An 18801-nucleotide genomic window follows, 5' to 3' on the forward strand; every position below is an offset into this window, starting at 1 on the left:
ACCTATGTCAAAAGAGGTTCAGTGGCCAGTAATCACAGTTTCCCACTTAGGCCTGAAGGATCTCTGGGTCACCTACAACCCTTTTAAGTGATGAGGGAGTTGCGGGGGGGGGGCGGGTGTTGCAGGGTGACACAGGTGCATCCTCAAGGAACTGGCTTCTGACCCCAGCCTTAGGTTACTGGGCAGTAACTCTGGCAGCTTGCTGGTGGGAAACCGGGCTGGGACTGCAGGAGACCACAGCCACCGGTAACATTGGAAGTTCGTAGACTGTAGGACCGAGTTTCTGGCTGGTGACAGTCTGGGAGGGCATGTGGCCACGGTGCCTAGCTCCAGCTGTGATCCTAGGGACCACTCTGCCTGTGTTAGGCTCGGGCCCCACCCTCACAAGGTCTACCCCACGTCTGCCAGGCACCTAGAGGGACGAGAAGAGGGATGAAGACGAAGATGGGGCGACAGACTGGAAACCGGTGGGAGAGAGACGACGCCGGTGCCAGGGAACAGCAAGGCGGCCAGAGCGCCCTGGAGCCGGAAAACAGCTTTAAGAAGTAGCGGGGGGCCCAGGCGTCTCTGCGGAGCTGGGGGAAGGGCGGCCGGCGGGGCGCGGCGTGGGGCGCGTGGGAGCCACACGGTCGGAGTCACAACAGCAGCTCGTTAACCGCGCAGATTAAGGACTTTGTCAATTACCTCCGAAGGCTGCTCGGGCGGATTAAACGCTTTAAAAAGTGTTGCTGGTGGGAGGGACGACTGAGACGCCCCCACTGGTGGCTCACATCCCTCCTCCAGCGGTTGGGATAGCTCCAGGACGGCTTTGGAGGGGTTGGCGGGGACTCCGGGTGGGCAGATGCCTTGGGGGCGTGCAGCAGCCCTGCTGCGGAGTGGGGGACTCGGGCACCAGGCCCCAGGGCTGGAGATTAGCCGGCCACGTGCACACTTGCCCAGGACCTGGAACCCCGGAGCCCCGCAAGGGACAACCGGTCTCCGCTTAGCCCCTTCCTTAGGGGTGATCTCTACACCTGGGACTTAGACGAGTCCTGCCCTAGAGGAAGTTTGCGCGGGGCACGGCAGGGTGCGAAGGTTCCTCGGGGAGCCGGTGGCTGCTGTCACGCCCGCTGCTGCGGGCTAGTCCCCTCTCTCAACCCCTAGCGACCCGGCTGGAGCGGGAGTCACTCTTAGAGCCCTTGGGGGAGGAGGGGAGCGCGTGCCCGGGAAGCTGCGGGGAGCAATAAAAGGCCCTGAGAGTCCGAGACGAAGACGCGGAGACTAAGCCGGGAGGAAGAGGGCGGAGCGCGCGGGAGGCGCGGGAGCGGGACGCGGGGACGGCGCGGCGCGGGCGGCTCTCGGAGGCTCGCGCCCGCGCTCCCAGCAATCACACGCGCTCACACGCAGCCTAGCTTGCGGCCGCCGCTCCCGGGCCACCCCGGATCCCCGGCACCGAGGGGACCTCCTGCAAGTGCAACGCATCCTGTGCACCCCTCGCCTCCTTTGCGCTCGCCCTCGCCCCGCACCCCTGCGGGTCCTGCAGGAAGATGGTCCACGAGCGGTGGAAGACCGTGGGCGGCGCGTCCCAACTTGAGGACCGACCGCGCGACAAACCGCAGGTACCCACGGGCACGGGGACCGGTGTGGGGGCTGGAGTTTGGGGAGCTTGAGCAGAGATTAGGGGGAGTACCTGCTCTTCTCCTCCCCTCAGCGGAGACTTGAACTCTAGGCTCCCTGCAGAAGGCACCGGCTTCAGCCAGTCCCCACCCCCATCGGAGACCCCGGTGCTTGCTCGTGTAGTGAGGAGAGAGGACCTATAGTTGGTTGTGGATCAGCCCTTCAGTTGGGGACAGCCGACAGATGACGGGCGCGCAGAGTCCCATTCACCCACAGCCTCAGTGGGGGTCCTCCTCACTCTCAATTCCTTACCTATGCTAGGCGCCCCGCTCATCTTTCCAGGTTTCAAGAGCAGAACCCCCCCAGGTCCTCCCTCTTTACCCAGGCGCCCAGATTCAATTGGGGAACAGTAAATATTAATCTCCCATAAGAAGCCTAGGCACTATGATTCTCCGACTTTTAAGACCAGGAGAACAAGACTCAGAGAGGTCCCGCTGCAGCCCGAGGCCACGCAGCCCTATAGGGATTTGAACCTAGGTCTGGCTGATCTCTTTACCTACTGCCTCTGCAGGGACAGTGAAGTGTCCCGGCTTGGAGGGTGCCCAGGGCTGTGCAGTGCACCAACTGGGACAGAGCAGGGAGGGGCTGCTGAGGTACTGGGCATCCGGCTTCTGAGGCAGAGGGGTGGCCGCAGGACTGCCCCAGGCTGAGCCATCAAGGGACTGGGATAGACAGGCATAGTGAAGAGGCCATTCGCCAAGGAGAGCAGATAATGGGGCTGCCCGTTTTAAATTTTAAATTTCTCCCAGACAGATGTCACTGGGGAAGGAACAGTGAGAGTTTGCAACCAGAGAAGGAGGAGGAGGTGGCAGGGGCGGGCGTGGCCACCCCTCACTATTCAAAGCTGCAACCTGCCTGTCTTTCAGAGTAACACTGGTCTGGCAAGGGGACCAGCTAGCTGCAGTTTGCAAAGCTAGCTCTTCCCAAGTACACATTTCCCACGTCGCAGATAAGGATCAGGGAGGTTGGACATGCCCAAGACACACAGCATGTGAGCCAGAGAGCTAGGACTCTACCTTTCAAACCTCAGACTGGTTCTATTGCTTCCCTGGGTGGTCTGTCCCCCTTCTTAACTGTTCCTGTCTTCACTGTGTCCCCAGGTGGCAGGGCCCGTTCTGCTGAGATCTTAAAGGAGCAGTGGAAACTTCAAGGCTGGTCCCCAAGGCTGCCCCAGCCTGGTTCGGTCTTTCCTCCTTTTGGTACCTTATGGGTCTCACTGATTGTTATTTCCCTCCCTGGGCCCAATCCCACCTCAAGACCTTTGCTCTCTCATTTGATTGACACCACCAGGCCCCCAAATGCTGCATACCCAGGGACACCCTACCTGTCCTACACAGGGTGGGAAAGAGGCCGCCTCCTCTTGGAGGCCTCCCTGATTGCCTGGGGTGGGGCTCTTGGTCCAGATGGTTTCACTGTTTTTTAAAGTATGCCCCTGGCTCTAGATCCCTTCTCCCTTTGGAGCTCCCTGGAGCCACAAGTGTCCCCATTGCCCCCTACCAAGGCTGTTGCCTTTCCCGGAAGCCCAGCTGAGGTAAGGGCCATTGCTGGAGGTCAGAAGCTTGAAATCTGCCAGGAGGAACATGGAAAAGGAGGGGTGGGGTTTCTGGGGAGTCTGCTAGAAATGGGGCTTCAAGGTGTCCTGGGCCAGGTGTGGCCTCCCAGATTCTATTGCCCCTTGGAAGCTGCACCAGGTAGATCCCAGCCGGGTCTATGCTGGGTATGGGGTATCAGACACCCCTTCCATCCTCCGTGCATACTATGTGTTGTCATGGCCACATGAGGCTGGGGGTGGTAGAAAGAGAGGGATGCCTCAGCTCCCCCGGGGCCTTCCCCCTTGCTTCCTCGTTATATCTTGACCCCTGACATATTTGCATCTCTTACTAGTGACCTGTGAAAGGGATCAACCATTCCCTCTTCTTCCTCCTCACGCCACCTGAGCTGATGGGGAAGCCCGGTGAACTTCTGGTGTATTTGTAAACCTCAGAGTGCTGTGCACCCCCACACAGGCTGTTCCTCCTGTCACAGCTCTCCTTTTCGCTCCCAGGGTGGGGTACCCGCACAGTGGCTTCCCACTGGAAGGAGACTGTATTCCAGCACCAGGCTAGCTCACACCTTTGCCTATCATGTCTTGGTCACATCACCCTAGGACGCCACAGATATAAAAGATGAGCAGACTGGGGCTAGGCTCTCAGGCAGGGGAATCAAACCTGCGACCTCTGGACGCAGATGGGGCCAAGGGGAAAGGAGCCTGTTTTTCCCTGAACCGGCTGCTCCCAGAGTTTGTCATTTAGCCAGGCCTGAACAGCAGAGGCTCTCACTCTTCCTCACAGCCAGACATGGCTGCTCCTGGGGATCTCACTGGACCTGTTCTACCTGGCTGTGTTTCAGAACTATCTCCTCATTGGATGGGTGACCTTGGCCAAGTGGCTGACTCCAGCTTCATTAGGGTATCCTTCCTGCCCCCTGTGCAAGAAGGGTCTTGTGGACCTTGGGGGAAGGAAGACAAGCTACAGTGACATTTGTCAGGTGTCTGGAACCACACATGGGCTTCCCCTGGGGTCTCTGTAAGGTGTCACCCTGGACCATCTCCTTGAGGGGAGCGGTGACTTCTTGCTGAGTGAACCAGGAGCTGGCCTCCCTCGGTGGCAGTCAACCTCCCAGCCATGCTTAAGCCGGTTATTTCCAAACTAGAAACACCCCAGGAAGTAAGGACGCCACTGTGGGAAGCCTTCTAATCCTTGTCCTATTACTTCACTCCATGGCTATTTGTGGAGCCCCTACATCATACCAGGCGATGCAGCCCCGGTCACCAGGAACACAGAATACTCTGGGGACCAACCTACAAGACAGGAACTGCCACTGGCCATGGTGGATACCATACAAGGAAGACTTCTCTTTCTTCCCATTTACTAGAATATGAGAAGTCACCATCAGATTTGGGGTGGGGGAGGAAGAGGCCACCGGAGGCACACTCCTTCAGCTGTCTCTTGACTCAGCGTGGTGCTGGAGAGTCAAATAGAGTTATGCTGGTGATGTTTGGCTGAGAAGGACCTGGGTAGGTGTGGCCCTGGGGAGGGAGCAGCAGACTTGAGTGTGGACTTGGAGCTGGTCATAGCTAAGCTTCAGTGTGTGGGTCCTGAAGGGGTGTAAGGGGACAGTGCTCTGTGTTCAGGCCACTGGTGACACTGGTTCTGAAGCAGGCGATAGAGATGTGGCCAGGTTGGCGGTGCAGAGCTAAGGCTCAAGTGAGGCATGTGGAAGAGGGCAGGATCTGGGGGCCCTTCACAGACACCTGTGGAAACCGTTTGTTTGCCAGCAAAGCGAGAGCCAAACCCAAGGTTTCCCAGGGAGTGACAGTGTGAGTATCTTAGAGTCCCTAGGAGTCGTGCTGCAGGCAGCATTGTCTCTGTCCCCTTGGGTACTTTTAGTGGCTGCTCCTAGAACCATCCAGAAAGCCAGAGCTCCCCAGATTGCCAGTGCACGGTCAGCAGCACCAGCCTACCCTAAGCACAGCTGCAGCCTTTGGCTGAGGCTCCCCAGAGGGGAGACAGAGTGGCCCTCCAGATACCCTGCCTTCCTAACCCAAAAGAGACATCCTCGCTCCGGCTGACAGCCAAGAGGAGGCTCTCTGCCTCAGACCCGTGGGACTGGGCCACCAGGGAGAGCAAACAGGAGGGGTGCGTGCCATGCACGAGGATGGGGTTATCAGGACCCCTTGATATTAAACCTCACCCTCCAGATGCCAAATTCTCAAAGGTTGATGGCTCCAAGAAATATACTGGACAAATGTCACCTCGCAACAGAGGTGTTCTGGGAGGCCCCTCAGGCAAACCCTACTTAGCTTTCCTTTAGACAATGGCTTAATTTTTTTGGTCGTTTTTTTTTTTTTTTTCTTTTTTCTTTATTAACTTGAGTATTTCTTATTTACATTTTTTTGGTCGTTTTTATTTTATTTTGTGTGGTGGGAGAGCGGGGTTAACACTTGCCACAGCGCATGTGTAGAGGTTCAGAAGACAACTCTCGGGAGGCAGCTCCTCCTTCCTCCTTGGCGTGGGTTCTTGAGGTGGAACTCAGCTTGTCCAGCTTACCAGCGAGCCCCTTAACCTGATGACCACCTCACAGGCCCTGCCAGGGGCTGCGTAGGGAGCCGCCGCTGACCCCTACTGCAGGGATCAAAGACGTCCCTTAAGCTGGGAACAGGCAAGCCTTCAACCCCATCTGCTGACCGGCTTCCGGTTCCTTCTAGGCACTGTGCCTTGTCCTTGGGAGGCTCTACTCCCTCTCCTTGTATGTGAAGGTTGGGGTGCACCTTGCTCTGCCTGGCCAAAGACTGATTAATAAGCTTCAGCCCAAGGCACCGTGCTGGCCGCCTGGCCCAGGCCCCTTATTATCTTGGGCGATTTCTCTGCGAGGCACGTAAGCCGCAGCCTATAAAAGCGAACAGCTCTTCATCTTTAAGGTTGATCTCTGAAGACTAATTCTCCTCCAGGAGTGAACTGCTCCTTCGCTGAGCTCCCATGCCACCCTGGCTCCGAGGGACCCTGCAACTCCCTCCACCCTCCCCAGCTCTGTCCCCTCTGTCCCCACTCCCCTGGGAAGATGTGTGCTCAATCCATCAGGATGAAGTCCTGGAGATGTTGAGCCTCCCCCCACCCCCACCCCCACCCCCAAGCTGGCTGGAGGACCTTAATGCTACAAAATCAGAGGACGCAGCTTGGAGATGCTCAGGGCAAGGTATCTCCTGATGGGCCAGAAGCCGGTGGAATAGCCATTTAGCTGCCAAGACAGTTGTGTCCCTGAATCCCCAGCCTTGCTTCTCAGAGAAGGAATGTTGGGAGACATTCAACCCATGGCCTCCCAGCCCCCAGTTGTCTTAACACCTTCTCCCCCACCCTTCTACCCCCACTGTGTCACTTTGGGACTGGGTCTTTGCTCACTGGGCCTCAGTTTCCACATCTCCAAAATGAGTCCGGTCACAGCCTTCACAGCAGGCAGTAGCTGCAGGCTTCAGGGGCAGGGATGAGGGCCATGGCTGAGGATGACACCAGAAGGCTCCCTGCAGGCTGCTGGCTTGCCTGGGCTAGGGGGCTTGGCCCAGCCTGGGGTTGCCCCCGTTCTGTGTATGCCATCGTGGAGAGGACGTAGCCCCACCTCAGGATCGAAGACTCTGGCTCTGCCAGGACGTCCTGGGGCTCTGTGGTGCCAGGCATCCCGGCTTGTCCCAAAGGCATGGCCTGGCCCACCCACTTTTCCTACCTCCATCTATCCATCCACTTCATAGATGAGGACTTACCTGCGCCCAGTGCTCAGACTGGGCACGGGGCCCAGATACTTTGTCCTCAGACTTTGTCAGGCCCCTAGCAAGGCCCAGAATCAAGTCTACGGACACAGACACCCCTGGAGCAGACACAGGGTCTGAGCCCCCTCTCATGCCTCTACTGGAGTGGCCCAGAGCCTGGCTCGTGGGACTCCCTGTGAGTAGAAAGGTGCTGAAGTCTGTCGGGGAGGAGTCCCCCAGTCCCTGGGGAAATGGGGATGAAGCAGTCAAGGAGAGCTTCCTGGAGAAGGCCAGCCCTTTCCCCCAGCCTCTGCTGCCAAGAGAGTCAGGAGACGGTGTTCGAATTTTATAGGAGAAAAGCCGTTTGCCTCACTGCTTTCTCCGTGGTAAATGCAACGGGTATTTTCTATGTGGCTAGGAAAGCAAGCCAGCAATCAGCTACACCCCAAAGGTCTTGCCGTGTTTGAGAAAGGGAAGGTGTCCTCCCAATGCGGAGGACACGCGGACATAACGCTCTGGGTAGGAGATAAAAACCACCTCCAGATGCTCTGCGCGCATTGATCATGAGATAATAAAAGCCACTAATATTTACTGCAGAAGTGTAACGTGCCCGGCACGGCTCCAGGGCCTTTAATATACTAATTCAGCTAAAGAGGTACCTCCAGTCCAGGACGTGGGGAACGGAGGGGCAGTGTGTGGGAGAGAGCTTGATATAGGGGGTGCCTGCCCCTTCCCAGAAAGCGGGGTGAGGTGGGGGCACAGAGCCGATCAGAATGCTGTTTCTAATTGGCTGTGTGACTCTGGGCAGGTCCTTGTCTTCTCTGGGCTTCTGTTTTTTTCCCGTGTATAAACATTCAGGGGCCATGAGTGACTTGACTTGGTAGAATGAGTGGGTCCCCAAGGCGTTTGTTGCTACACAGTCACGGCACCATCTTAAATTACAAGTGACACTCTGGTTTTGGTTTCAGTTGTTATTAAGGCCCTGTTAGGACAGCTTGGGGCAGCAGCCCCCTTTTTATAGCAACAGCTCTGCCCGGTTTGTCCCCTGCATGTACGCTGGCTTGGGGAAACACAGTGCCTGTATTGCCTCAGCCCTTCTCATAGTGGCCTCAGAGCTCCTCTGCCTGACTCTCTGACCTTTGTCTTGTCAGGGCCCTGCTCTAGGAAGAGAGCAAGGTAGAGAGATGGCTCGGTGCAGGGGTGAGAAAAGAGTGCTCTCTCTGTCCCTCCCCTACCCCAGCCTCTTTGCTCTCCCTGCCTCTGTCTCTCTGACTGGGCTGTGTACAGCTTTCTTTGAGGGGGGTCTCTTGCCCTTTCAGCCTCCTGAGCCTCCCTGGGCATAAGCTGGCGTCTAACCCTTGCCTTCTTTTTTCCTGTCCGTCTGTCTGTCCCTGCCTGTGTCCCGGGCTGACCCACAGCGAGCAGGCTGCAGTTACATCCTGTGCACGGTGCTCCTGTCCCTTGCGGTGCTGTTGGCGGTGGCTGTCACCGGCGCCGTTCTCTTCCTGAACCATGCCCATGCACCAGGCACAGCGCCTCCACCCATCGTCAGCACGGGGGCTGCCGGGGCCAACAGTGCCCTGGTCACCGTGGAGAGGGCTGACAGTTCCCACCTCAGTCTCCTCATCGACCCTCGCTGCCCTGACCTCACTGACAGCTTCGCCCGCCTGGAGGGCATCCAGGCCTCCATACTTCGGACACTGAGTGAGCACCAGGCACAGCCGCGGCTGGATGGTGCCCCCGAGCTGCTGGACGCACTGGCTGATCAGCTGCCCCGGCTGCTGGCCCGGGCCTCTGAGCTGCAGGCTGAATGTGCTGGGCTGCGCAAAGGTCACAGCCTCCTGGGCCAGGGCCTCAGCACCCTGCAGAGTGAACAGGGTCGCCTCATCCAGGTGAGGGTAGGATCTACATATGCCGTGTGCATGTGTGTGTCTGTGTGGAGGGATGCGTGCCTTGATTTGAGGGGTGGGGTCACCGGTACCCTGTGCCAAGTGCGTAATGTCCACAGCCTCAGTCCCTAAGTGTTCCAACCTGGGCCTTGTTCTTTCATTTGTAGAGGGCTGTGTTCTCACATCCATGACCAGTATCCCAACCCACTTTTTCTCCCCTGCTCCCTCCCTCTTCATGGTAACTCTGTAGCCTTGTAGACCCAAGGCTAGAGCAGTTTCCCAGGCTGAGAGGCTGTGAACTGTAAGCCAGGTGGGCGTTGCCTCCCCTGTCTCCCGACCCACCGCAATCATTAGGTGCAACCTGAGGTGAGGAGGTTTGAGGCTTGCTCTCCGTCTATCATATGACAACCCAGTGTCCTCCTGAAGGGGTGCAGCTCCCCACCACTTGCTCTGTGCTGAGCTATCCATAGCTGTTTTGGGATGGTGGCCATTGTGGGGAACCCAGCCAGACCTTTGGTCTCAACTCCTCCTCCCCTCCCCTGGACCCAGCCAGATTCCTTCAAAGATCACGTGGAGCTAGGGGAAAGCTTTTGGCTTTGCCTCTGCCATTTTCCAGAACAAAAAAAAAAAAAAAAAAAAAAAAAAACCAAAAACAAATGAGGCCTGGAAAATAGTAACATGGGTGTGTCGTGGGTACCACAGGTAGATCAGGCCTGAAGGGGAGCCCGGAGTACCCTGCCCAGCCTCCAGCCCTGTGCCACTGCACCATCTGACTCAGCTTAGGGCTGAAGTCAACTTCACCCAACCGGCCATCACAGCTGCTTCTATACGTCCCTCGTTTGAGCACCCAAGGTGACCAGGCGTTTGGTCACCCATAGCTCATGAGCAGTGTCTCTCTTCCCTCCCCTTGAAGGCTGCAGCTGGAGAAATTACAGCCCTTGTCACCCTGTCTGGGTGACTGACGGGGTGATGGGTCCCCTGGGCTGGGGGACATACAGCCAGCTTCCTGCTGCCCTTCCCCCCAGGCCCATCAGCAGAACAGATTGCCTGGCTCCGGGTGACACGGGTGGGGTGGGGGGGGCTGCTCTGCCTTTCCCGAGCTCAACCCTGGACAACTCAGGTTGGCTGTGGTCCCCTGCGGAATGCCCCCATGCAAGAGGGATGGTGCCCCTAGTCTCTAGTACAGCAGCTCCTCGGTGCAGGGCCATCTAAGATGTTTTCTGTCCGCCCAAATCATTCAGAGACAACCAGCCAGGTCTCACCCCATCTTGAAGTTTCTTACCTTGGCATTGGCACAGACCTGAGGTTCTGTTCCCAAAGGCACGATCGTCAGAGGTCTGTTGCTCACCGACCCTGCTTAGGTTAGCAGTTCTGCCTGTTAACCTGAGGCTACAGTGTGGGATCCATCTTGGCTTTCGGCCACCTTGAGTGGACCACATCCCCTCTCTGGGAAGGTTCTTCCCACTTGTAAAATGGGGTAAACGGCCAAGCCCAAGGAGATGCTGAAGTCCTGACTGTGCAGAGCTCAGCAGGTCTCTAGCATATAGAGACACCCATTCTCAGCGCCATTTGTAGATTCTACATGGAGACCATCATTGAGCTCCCTTTGTGAGTAGAAGCAATGGTCTGCCCTGTAAGCACATTGCAATGCAGTTACCCTAGGGGCAGGTGCCTTTGTCGCCCACTCTGCAGAGGGGCAGACTGAGGCTCAATGGGAAAGGGCCCGGCGGGAGCCTGGCTGCGGCTGAGCCTCGCTGGAAGCAGCTGCCCTGATTTCACGGCCTCTGGTTGCCGCCAGCTTCTCTCGTGATGGCTTGCGCGGCTCAGCGAGCAGGGACTGACTCCCTATTAATTCGGGGCAGGTTTATATGTTTCAGTGGTAATCATTTGCTAGTTTAAACCGAGGTCTCCTCGGCCTGCCAGGGAGAGGGAGGGGCTGTGCCTGAGCTGTTGAATGTCACGGCCATGGTGACTCAAAAGGATGGGCTTGCGAGGGAAGATTTACCAAGGGGTCTTTGTCACCCCCTCACTAAGGGCTGCCTGCGAGCGTCCCCACAAGGGCTCCATGGAGCCTGACCGTAGATCACCGTGGTGGGCTCCTGCAGCCCACTGCCGTTCTCCTGGAAACCACTGAATCACCTGCTCAGCAGAGGGGAAACCAACAGGGCCTAGAGCTTCACAGGGCCCTGCCTTCGGACGAGCTGAGAATCACGTTTTGTAAACTGCTGGCTGGCCGGGCGTATTTCTCCCTCTTCTCCAATGGGCTATTATCTGGCAAGTGACAGGTTCGGTGAGCAAGACCTAGCTTGCTTCGTGCTGCCAGCTGCCTGCTAACCCCCCCCCCCCACACACACACACACACACACACACACACACACACACACACACACACACACACACACACGGTCCTATAGCCTCCTGAAACCCAGGGGGGTATGAGGAGGTAGGGGACCCCTGGCCCTTCCGGTAGTCAGCATAGTAAGACGCCCGTGATCTATGGGTCTCTGGTGTGCTCCGACCCATGGACAATGATGAAGGGGGAGATAGGAGAGGTAAGTGTTTCCTCGCATGGCTGGAGTCTTAGGGAGAGCAGGTAATAGTGACAGTCCCCTCATCCTGGTCTGCAGAAGGGGAAAGAAGGGTGTCACACAGCCACAACCCACTCAGAGGACACCAGGGCCCGGCCCCACCCACACCTGGTGTGGTCGTAGGACGGTTGTGCTCTTCCTTCCCTGCCACTCATCTGCCTTGAGGAAGTGGCATGAATCCTGATTCCCCTGTGGGTTTATGGAGGTGGGTAGGGAGTTGGGGTCCAGGGGTAGGGGGTGGGGATTCTCCTTCTAGGCCTCGGATTCCCTCTTGGAACATGTCTCTTTGCCGTACCCTGGAGCCCTGTGAGTCGATGTACACCATTATGGAGACACCCCATAATGTTCAGATGGAGATGGGGTGGGGAAGGAAGCAGGGGACATCGTTGTTTGGAGCCCAGTTTGAACACAGCACCCTGAACCCTGGCTGTATGCCCTTCCCAATACTCAGGACTGCCCCTGCCTTAGCCTCCTCATGTGGGGGTCTTAGGGGAGATCGGAGGTGGGATGTGCTATAGCCAGGAATGAAAAGCAAGGTCCCCATGAGGCCCAATGCCGTGCTGATGTACTGTGCTGGTGTGCCTATGTGAGCTCACCAGTCCCCAGAGCAGTTAGGCTAGGCTGGTGAGGACTCCTTTCTCTCCTAACAACCAAGGGGACATGGTTCAGGGGGTAGAGCGCTTGTCCGGGAAGCAGGAAGCCCCAGACTGGAGCTGAGTTCCCAGCACTGTATATATTGAATGCGGTTGGCACTTGCCTCTAATCTCCACACTGGAGCATCAGAGGTTTAAAGTCAACCTGAGCCACGTGATGCCCTGTCCCAGTAAAGGGACGAAGGCAGCTTCAGGAGGAACTGGTTGGTGGGTAAGCTCATGCTGATGCCTGCTGGTACCTTTTCCCACACGGTCGCCATCAGCTGGGCTGGGTGCATAGAAGCGACCAAGCTTCCACCTGAGCCCTTGCCCTCTAACCCCTCGAACTAGAGAGCATGACCCTGAGATCAAAGCAAGCCAGGGGAGCCTTCCCTGGCAGGGCCTTCTGCAGACCTGTGCCCCTCTAAGGCCTTCTGTGCTCCCCAGCTTCTCTCCGAGAGTCAAGGTCACATGGCTCACCTGGTGAACTCAGTCAGCGATGTCCTGGAGGCTCTGCAGAGGGAGCGGGGGCTAGGCCGGCCCCGCGTCAAGGCTGACCTTCAGAGGGCACCTTCCAGGGGAGCCCGGCCTCGAGGCTGTGCAAACGGTGAGTGAGATGCACTTGCTCTCTGGTGCCCAGTTCCAGAGAGACAGAGTGCGGTGGGGAGAGTTTCTTTCCACCTGTCCCTTGACTCTCATAGACAAGGACATGCTGCTGCTGTAGAAAAGGGACTTCCTGCAGCTAGGTGACTTGGAGCCTGACCTGTTGAGCTGTGAGCCCATTTTCCAGATGAGGACAGCGAGGCCTCAGGGATGTACCTGGGACTGAGGGCTTGTGCTCTTCTTGACCTCTGGTGGAGAGCCTTGTCAGAGTTACCAGGAACTTCTTTGGAGGGAAGGGATAATAGAATGTAGTGTCTGGGGGACTGTCAAACCTGATGTGGTTCCTCGTCATAGGATCTCGGCCCCGGGACTGTCTGGATGTTCTCCTGAGTGGACAGCAGGATGATGGTGTCTACTCGGTCTTCCCCACTCACTACCCAGCTGGCTTCCAGGTCTACTGCGACATGCGTACTGACGGCGGGGGCTGGACGGTGAGTCTGGCTCGTGCATTCACCTGCAGAGGTAGCGCGCAGAGGTCCATGTGGAGGAAGGAAGGGGCTCTCTAAGCCCCATCCTGCCTAATGCCTGCCTCCCTGGTCAGTGGGAGAATGGGACTCTATCAGGCAGCAAGGACGGTATGACCACAGGTACCCTGAGGTTCCCCTTGGTGCATCCAGCAAGCCAGACATGACCAGTTGTCTGCAGAGCACCAGGCAGGAAATGTAGGCTTGGGCTCAGCAAAGGACTCTGACATCTGCAGGGGCCTTTGTGGGGGAAAGAAGACAAAGAGGAGCCGGACTGGCTGTTCTTGATGAGATCTGAACTTAAGGAAATATTTGCCCTTCTTCAGTAGCATTCAAAGGGTATTGACCATTGGGAAGCAGGCAAGAGCTATTCCATGCACTGTGACTTCTGGGCTAGCGCTGAGGGGCGCTGTAGGAAGTGAACTGCAGTTCCTTCCCCACAGTGGTCGCTTCTGACCCTCTCAAGAGCTCTGCAGGCTCCTTACACGTTAACTATTGTGTGAAATTTAAAAATGCAAGCCTTCATCACAGCACTGGGGAGGCAGAGGCAGGCGGGTCTCAGAGGTGGAGGCCAGCCTGGTCTACAGAGTGAGTTCCAGGACAGCCAGGACTGCATAGAGAAACCCTATATCAAAAACCAAAAGCATATACATAAACAAAAATGCAAATCCCTCTTCCTTTGTGAAGAATGAAGCGCTGGGCTTGGCTGGAGGAAACCTTGCTCTGTTCATTGGGTTTCCTTGAACAGTAGACATGTTTGAGCACCTACTGTGTACTGTGTACTGTGGAAGTGTAGAGTTGAACAGTCCCCTGCAGGGGGTTAAGCTGAAAGGGGGCAGCTTGGGTTGGGAGGGTGGGTGTGGCTTTTGAGCACAGGCAGTAGAGAGCAGTTGACTTCTCGGGGCACAGTCAGCTGGGGTGCGCAGCTGTGAAGTGAGGCTGGATTTGGAGACAGGCACTGGGTAGCCATGGAAGGTACTGAGGGGGAATGCCATGAGGCTTCAGCAGTGGTCTGACTGTATGCTCTTGGGCAGAGCTGGGACACTGACTCTCAGGTGTCTGCGGATACCTGTGGAGTTCAGCCAACAAGGCTAGGAAGCACTGGGGCCCAGAGGTCATAGTTGGGCCCCTCCATTGATCCGGTAATGCTGTGTGATCTTATGTAAGTTACTTAAGGTCTCTGAGCCCCAATTCTTCACACGGTTGCTTCTTATTCTTAACTCTGTGCACTGCGTGCATCTATGCGGGTGTGTGCCCACGAGTACAGGTACCCTTAGACGAAGAGAGGGAGAGTTCCAAACAGTTATGAGCGGGACTCGAACTCAGGTCCCCTGTAAGAGCACTAGAGACTCTTAACCACTGAGCTATCTCTCCAGCTGCATCCTTAGATGCTTTTAAAGGCGAGTACCAGAAAATGGGTGAAAGGACCACAAGAAACTTACTGGAGGGAGACGAGAGGTTGGAGATTCCGGGTCATGGTCACTTAGCCAGGATCAGTCAGATTTCCGGGCGAGGCTGGAGTAGGTCTGGTATGAGCTCCAGTATCTCAGCCACTGCCACTGAGTGTTACACACCGTGGCTTTGAAGCTGCCCAGTCAGTAACTCAAAGTCACCTCTCTAGACGGGGTGGGGTCACCCTGCTGTGCTGGAACCTGGCATTTTAACATTCAGGCTGTGATTTACCTTCACTCGAGCCAAACCAAAGCCAAGGCCGAGAGCTGAGGGGATAGCGTTATTTATCAGTCAGCAGAGTGTGCGCCCCACACATGAGAGCCAGGGTAAAAGCTGCGCCTGGCTACCCGAGCCTGTACCCCAGTTTGGGGGGAGGCTGGGACAGATTTCCTGGAGCTTGCTGGTCAGTCGATCCAGGCTCAGGGAGAGACCCTGTCTCTGCAAATGAGGTGGGGTACAGTCGGAGAAGACACCGGAGGTCAAGCTGAAACCTTCCCAATCACACTCACTCACATGTGCACATGCATACACGCACAGTCTTTTCATTCATTCATTCATTCATTCATTCATTATTTATTTATTTATTTATTCTTATATCTTTTTTTAAAGAATTATTTATTTATTTTATGTATATGAGTACACTGTAGCTGTCTTCATGCACACCAAAAGAGGGCATTGGATCCCATTACAGATGGTTGTGAGCCACCATGTGGTTGCTGGGAATTGAACTCAGAACCTCTGGAAGAGCAGTCAGTGCTCTTAACCTCTGAGCCACCTCTCCAGCCCTCTCTCTTTCTTTGTTTCTTTCTTTCTTTGTTTCTTTGTTTCTTTCTTTGTTTGTTTCTCTGTTTCTTTGTTTCTTTCTTTCTTTGTTTCTCTGTTTCTTTGTTTCTTTCTTTCTTTGTTTCTTTCATTTATCTGAGACAGGATCTCTCTATGCAGTTCTTGCTCAGAGACCGACCTGCCTCTTCTTCCCGAGTGCTGGGACCAAAGGTGTGCACCATCACCCCTAGCTCATTCGGTTTTTAAAAGAAATTGCAGAGTCCACTTGTGTGCCTCCTGGTCCACACTGACCTAGAAGCCAGTGTTTTACCAGGAGCCACTCAGATATTTTGCCCCACCCCATCTCACTCTTCAGGAAGGGAGGCCCCTTGGTTCCGTGAAGTACAGGCAGAGCGTTCCCGGTGTGGCCACTCTGCCCGTCTCTGACCTTGGCTCACACCCGGTGCCTCCACTGCTTACCTGAGACCCATGGCATTGACTATTTTTGGTGTTTGATGTCTAGGCCGATGGACGTCCAAGGGGGATTTTAACGCCAGTTAAAGCTACAAAGCAGAAGGGTAGGAAGTGTTTCCAGAGAGCACCTGGGACTTGTAGAGCAGGCAGCCTGAGTCGGCTTTGAAAGGGGTCGGTGTCCCCAGTAGAAGGGAAGGAGATATGGGGGTGGGGGGCAGAGCAATCGCAGAGAAGGAGCAGAGCAAAGTCTGCAATTAGGAACCAGCCTGAGTGCAACCAAGGATCCCCAGAGACCCTGAAGATGGACAGATCTCTAAACTTGTCTTCGGGCTCTAGGGGAGAGCTTTTAAACGTAGCGGATCCGTGTCTGGGGTTAAAAGCTCTTTTGTTTTTCTAACTGCAAAGAGGCTGAGTTATGGCCTTTGCCTCTGGGATTCCTAGGCAGGCAGACCAGCCAGGAGGCCCCTCCCTGCCAGGCCCAGAAATCAGAATTAAGGGTTAGGGGGGCTTGGTGCCTGAGTGAGGCTCTGCTGGCCGCACATCTGTCTTCCACTCGGGCTGACTTGGAGCCAATCTTCTGGGGAGTCAGTCAGGGTCTGGGCCTGGTAATTCCTTTGGCCTTGGCTTCAGGGACGATTAACTGGGATAGGTGAGGAACAGCGCCCGGCTTAGACCTGACACCCCTTCGCCTGAGTGGGGGGGTTCTTACAGGAGAGGCCAGAGTGCTCTGCAAAGTGCTTGCATGGTTGGGAAACGTTCATATCCATTTGGCTTCTGTCTGAAGCAATCTTCCCCTAGATGCCTGCGGGCACCTGTCAGGATCACCCCCTCCACACATACAGACTCTCCTGGATGTTCAATTGTTGTTTGGGAAGGTGCTGGCCTCTCTTGGCCCATCCATCCTCATTAGGTTCCCTGTCAAAACCACCCAGCTTCAGGCACCAACACTGCATGGTCCTCCTCAGCGGACTGGATGCTGTGCTGGGCCTCAAACCTGTGAGTGGGCTTCTCCGTCACAGCATGCCTTCTCGAGTCCAGAGTGGGTAGGATCGGGCCCAGCACGAGAGGTTCTTTGTAGTCCAAATACCACTTCCTGCCTGGCATTGCCCCATGCCCCTTCTATTCCCAAAGGCTGGCAGAGCAGTCTGGAGAGAGCAAGAGGTTTGCCTCTGCGACCCAGCCAGCCTGGCCAGGGAAAATCCAGGCCTTCCGAAGCAAGTCAATGCAATTTATTGCTCCGAACAATTAATTGAGCATCAGGCACAGGGAGTCATCTGGGACTGAGGCAGAGAGGCAGGCTCTCAGCTGAGAGGGCAGAAGGACAAGGGAGCTGGCTTGCGTCTAGGCTGGGGGGTCACCGGAGAGAGCCTGATCTTAGTCTAGAGACCTGGTGATGGCGGAGAGAGGGGCTCAGTGTAGGGAGCAGCAAGGCTTGTTCTGGACTAAGGCTGCTTCATATTGCTGACCCATCTGGTATAAGAGGGTCTGAGTCAGGGGACAGTGGACAATGGTACATGTGGGTGAAGGGCCCATGGAGTTGAGCACCTTCTGAGGTATGAGTGAATTCTCTGTGTCACAGGGTTTCCAAGGGAGGGGGTGACCCTAACAGGCAAGGAGGGGTGTGGTGATCATGGAATAAAACTCAAACATGAGTTCCGTGAACTCTGAGTCCTTGCTTCTGGAAGTGGGGGTACCATTTGGGAGTGATGCCACTTGGAGCCCTTTGCCATTGGACAGATCTCGGGCAGATAGATAGATGCTTCAAGGTGGCCTTCCGGCTCACTTGGCCCCTGACGGTGACTAAGCCAGACCCTTTGCTGTCCCACACTCAGACAGGCTCATACAAGCCAGGCCAGGAAGAGACCTCACATGAGGAACAGGCCATAGGAAGGGGTGTCAGGACACGCTGAACTTTGAAGTTGAGAAACTGAGAAAGGGCACCATGGATGGTCTTGTGACCCAGACCAGAGACTTCCTCACTGGGTATAGACCAGCCCTAGCCATGTCCTCTGCGAGGCCTCTGTGATCACCCTGACCCACTTTCCACCCTCCTTCCCTCACGTCTTGCAGATTACCACCTGCCCCTATGTCTCCCATCCCTGTCCTAGGCAGGGTGGGTGGGGATTGTGTTCTCTCGAGGTCACCTGGGCTTAGGACAGCACCTGCACTGTCCTTATCCCCTTACAACACTACTCAGATGAGTGACCCTCCCCTCTGGGCCCCCAGGATGCTCTGTGGAGTGGAGAGCAGGTTGGGCAGGGGAGGAAACCCTTTGTAACCAAAGCCTTACCTTCGTGTAATCATGGGTGGGTCCCACATCTCCTCCAGTAGATATTCAAGACACACACACACACACACACACACACATACACACACACACACACACTCATACTCATAATAGTCTCACACACACTTATATACACACATGCCTATTTACACACACAATTTCACATGCAGATACACACACACACACACACACGCACATGCACACACGCGCATGCACACACTACCCTACCTGGCTGTCACCCACTCACACCTTCTGCCGGGCACCAGGCGTTCTCCCACTGAGCGAGTAGGGTCGCGGGTTCAGATGTGCCTCTAATTGGCTCCGTCTAAGAGGAAGCCCCCCTTCCCCACGTCCTCCTGTCTCCTCCTTAGGCTGTGGGGCAGGAGGAGAGCCGTGCCCTCTCTGTAGAACTTCAAAGGAACCTGGCAGGCAGTCGGTGTAGAGAGAGATCAAAAGCTCCAGGGGACCCTATGCTGGGGAGGCCAGGCTACAAGACTGCCAGGGAGACTATGGCCAGCCCCCTCCCCTCAGGAGGGCCAGTGACCTGCTGGAGTGTCCCCACGCTGCTGCCCAGAGCCCCCTACCTTCACACTGACTGAAGAGACTGGCGCCTCCCCCTTCCTGTTCTCCGGATTTGCTGGAGGAAGCCGCCTCCA

The 18801-nt window shown here is 56.1% G+C and overlaps 1 protein-coding gene across 1 annotated transcript in view; it reads left to right on the forward strand.

Annotated features, from left to right (window-relative positions):
- The first annotated feature begins 1422 nt into the window (after positions 1-1422).
- Fibcd1 (fibrinogen C domain containing 1) overlaps positions 1423-18801 on the forward strand; it is a 30981-nt gene continuing 13602 nt past the window's right edge. Inside the window, exons 1-4 of the mRNA XM_032902805.1 lie at positions 1423-1598; positions 8353-8826; positions 12491-12650; positions 13001-13137. Coding sequence (XP_032758696.1) covers positions 1527-1598; positions 8353-8826; positions 12491-12650; positions 13001-13137 — 843 coding nt within the window. The 5' untranslated portion in view covers positions 1423-1526. The remainder of the gene's footprint in view (positions 1599-8352; positions 8827-12490; positions 12651-13000; positions 13138-18801) is intronic.

This window comes from Rattus rattus, chromosome 5 (genome assembly GCF_011064425.1).
Source record: "Rattus rattus isolate New Zealand chromosome 5, Rrattus_CSIRO_v1, whole genome shotgun sequence".
Lineage (NCBI taxonomy): Eukaryota > Metazoa > Chordata > Mammalia > Rodentia > Muridae > Rattus > Rattus rattus.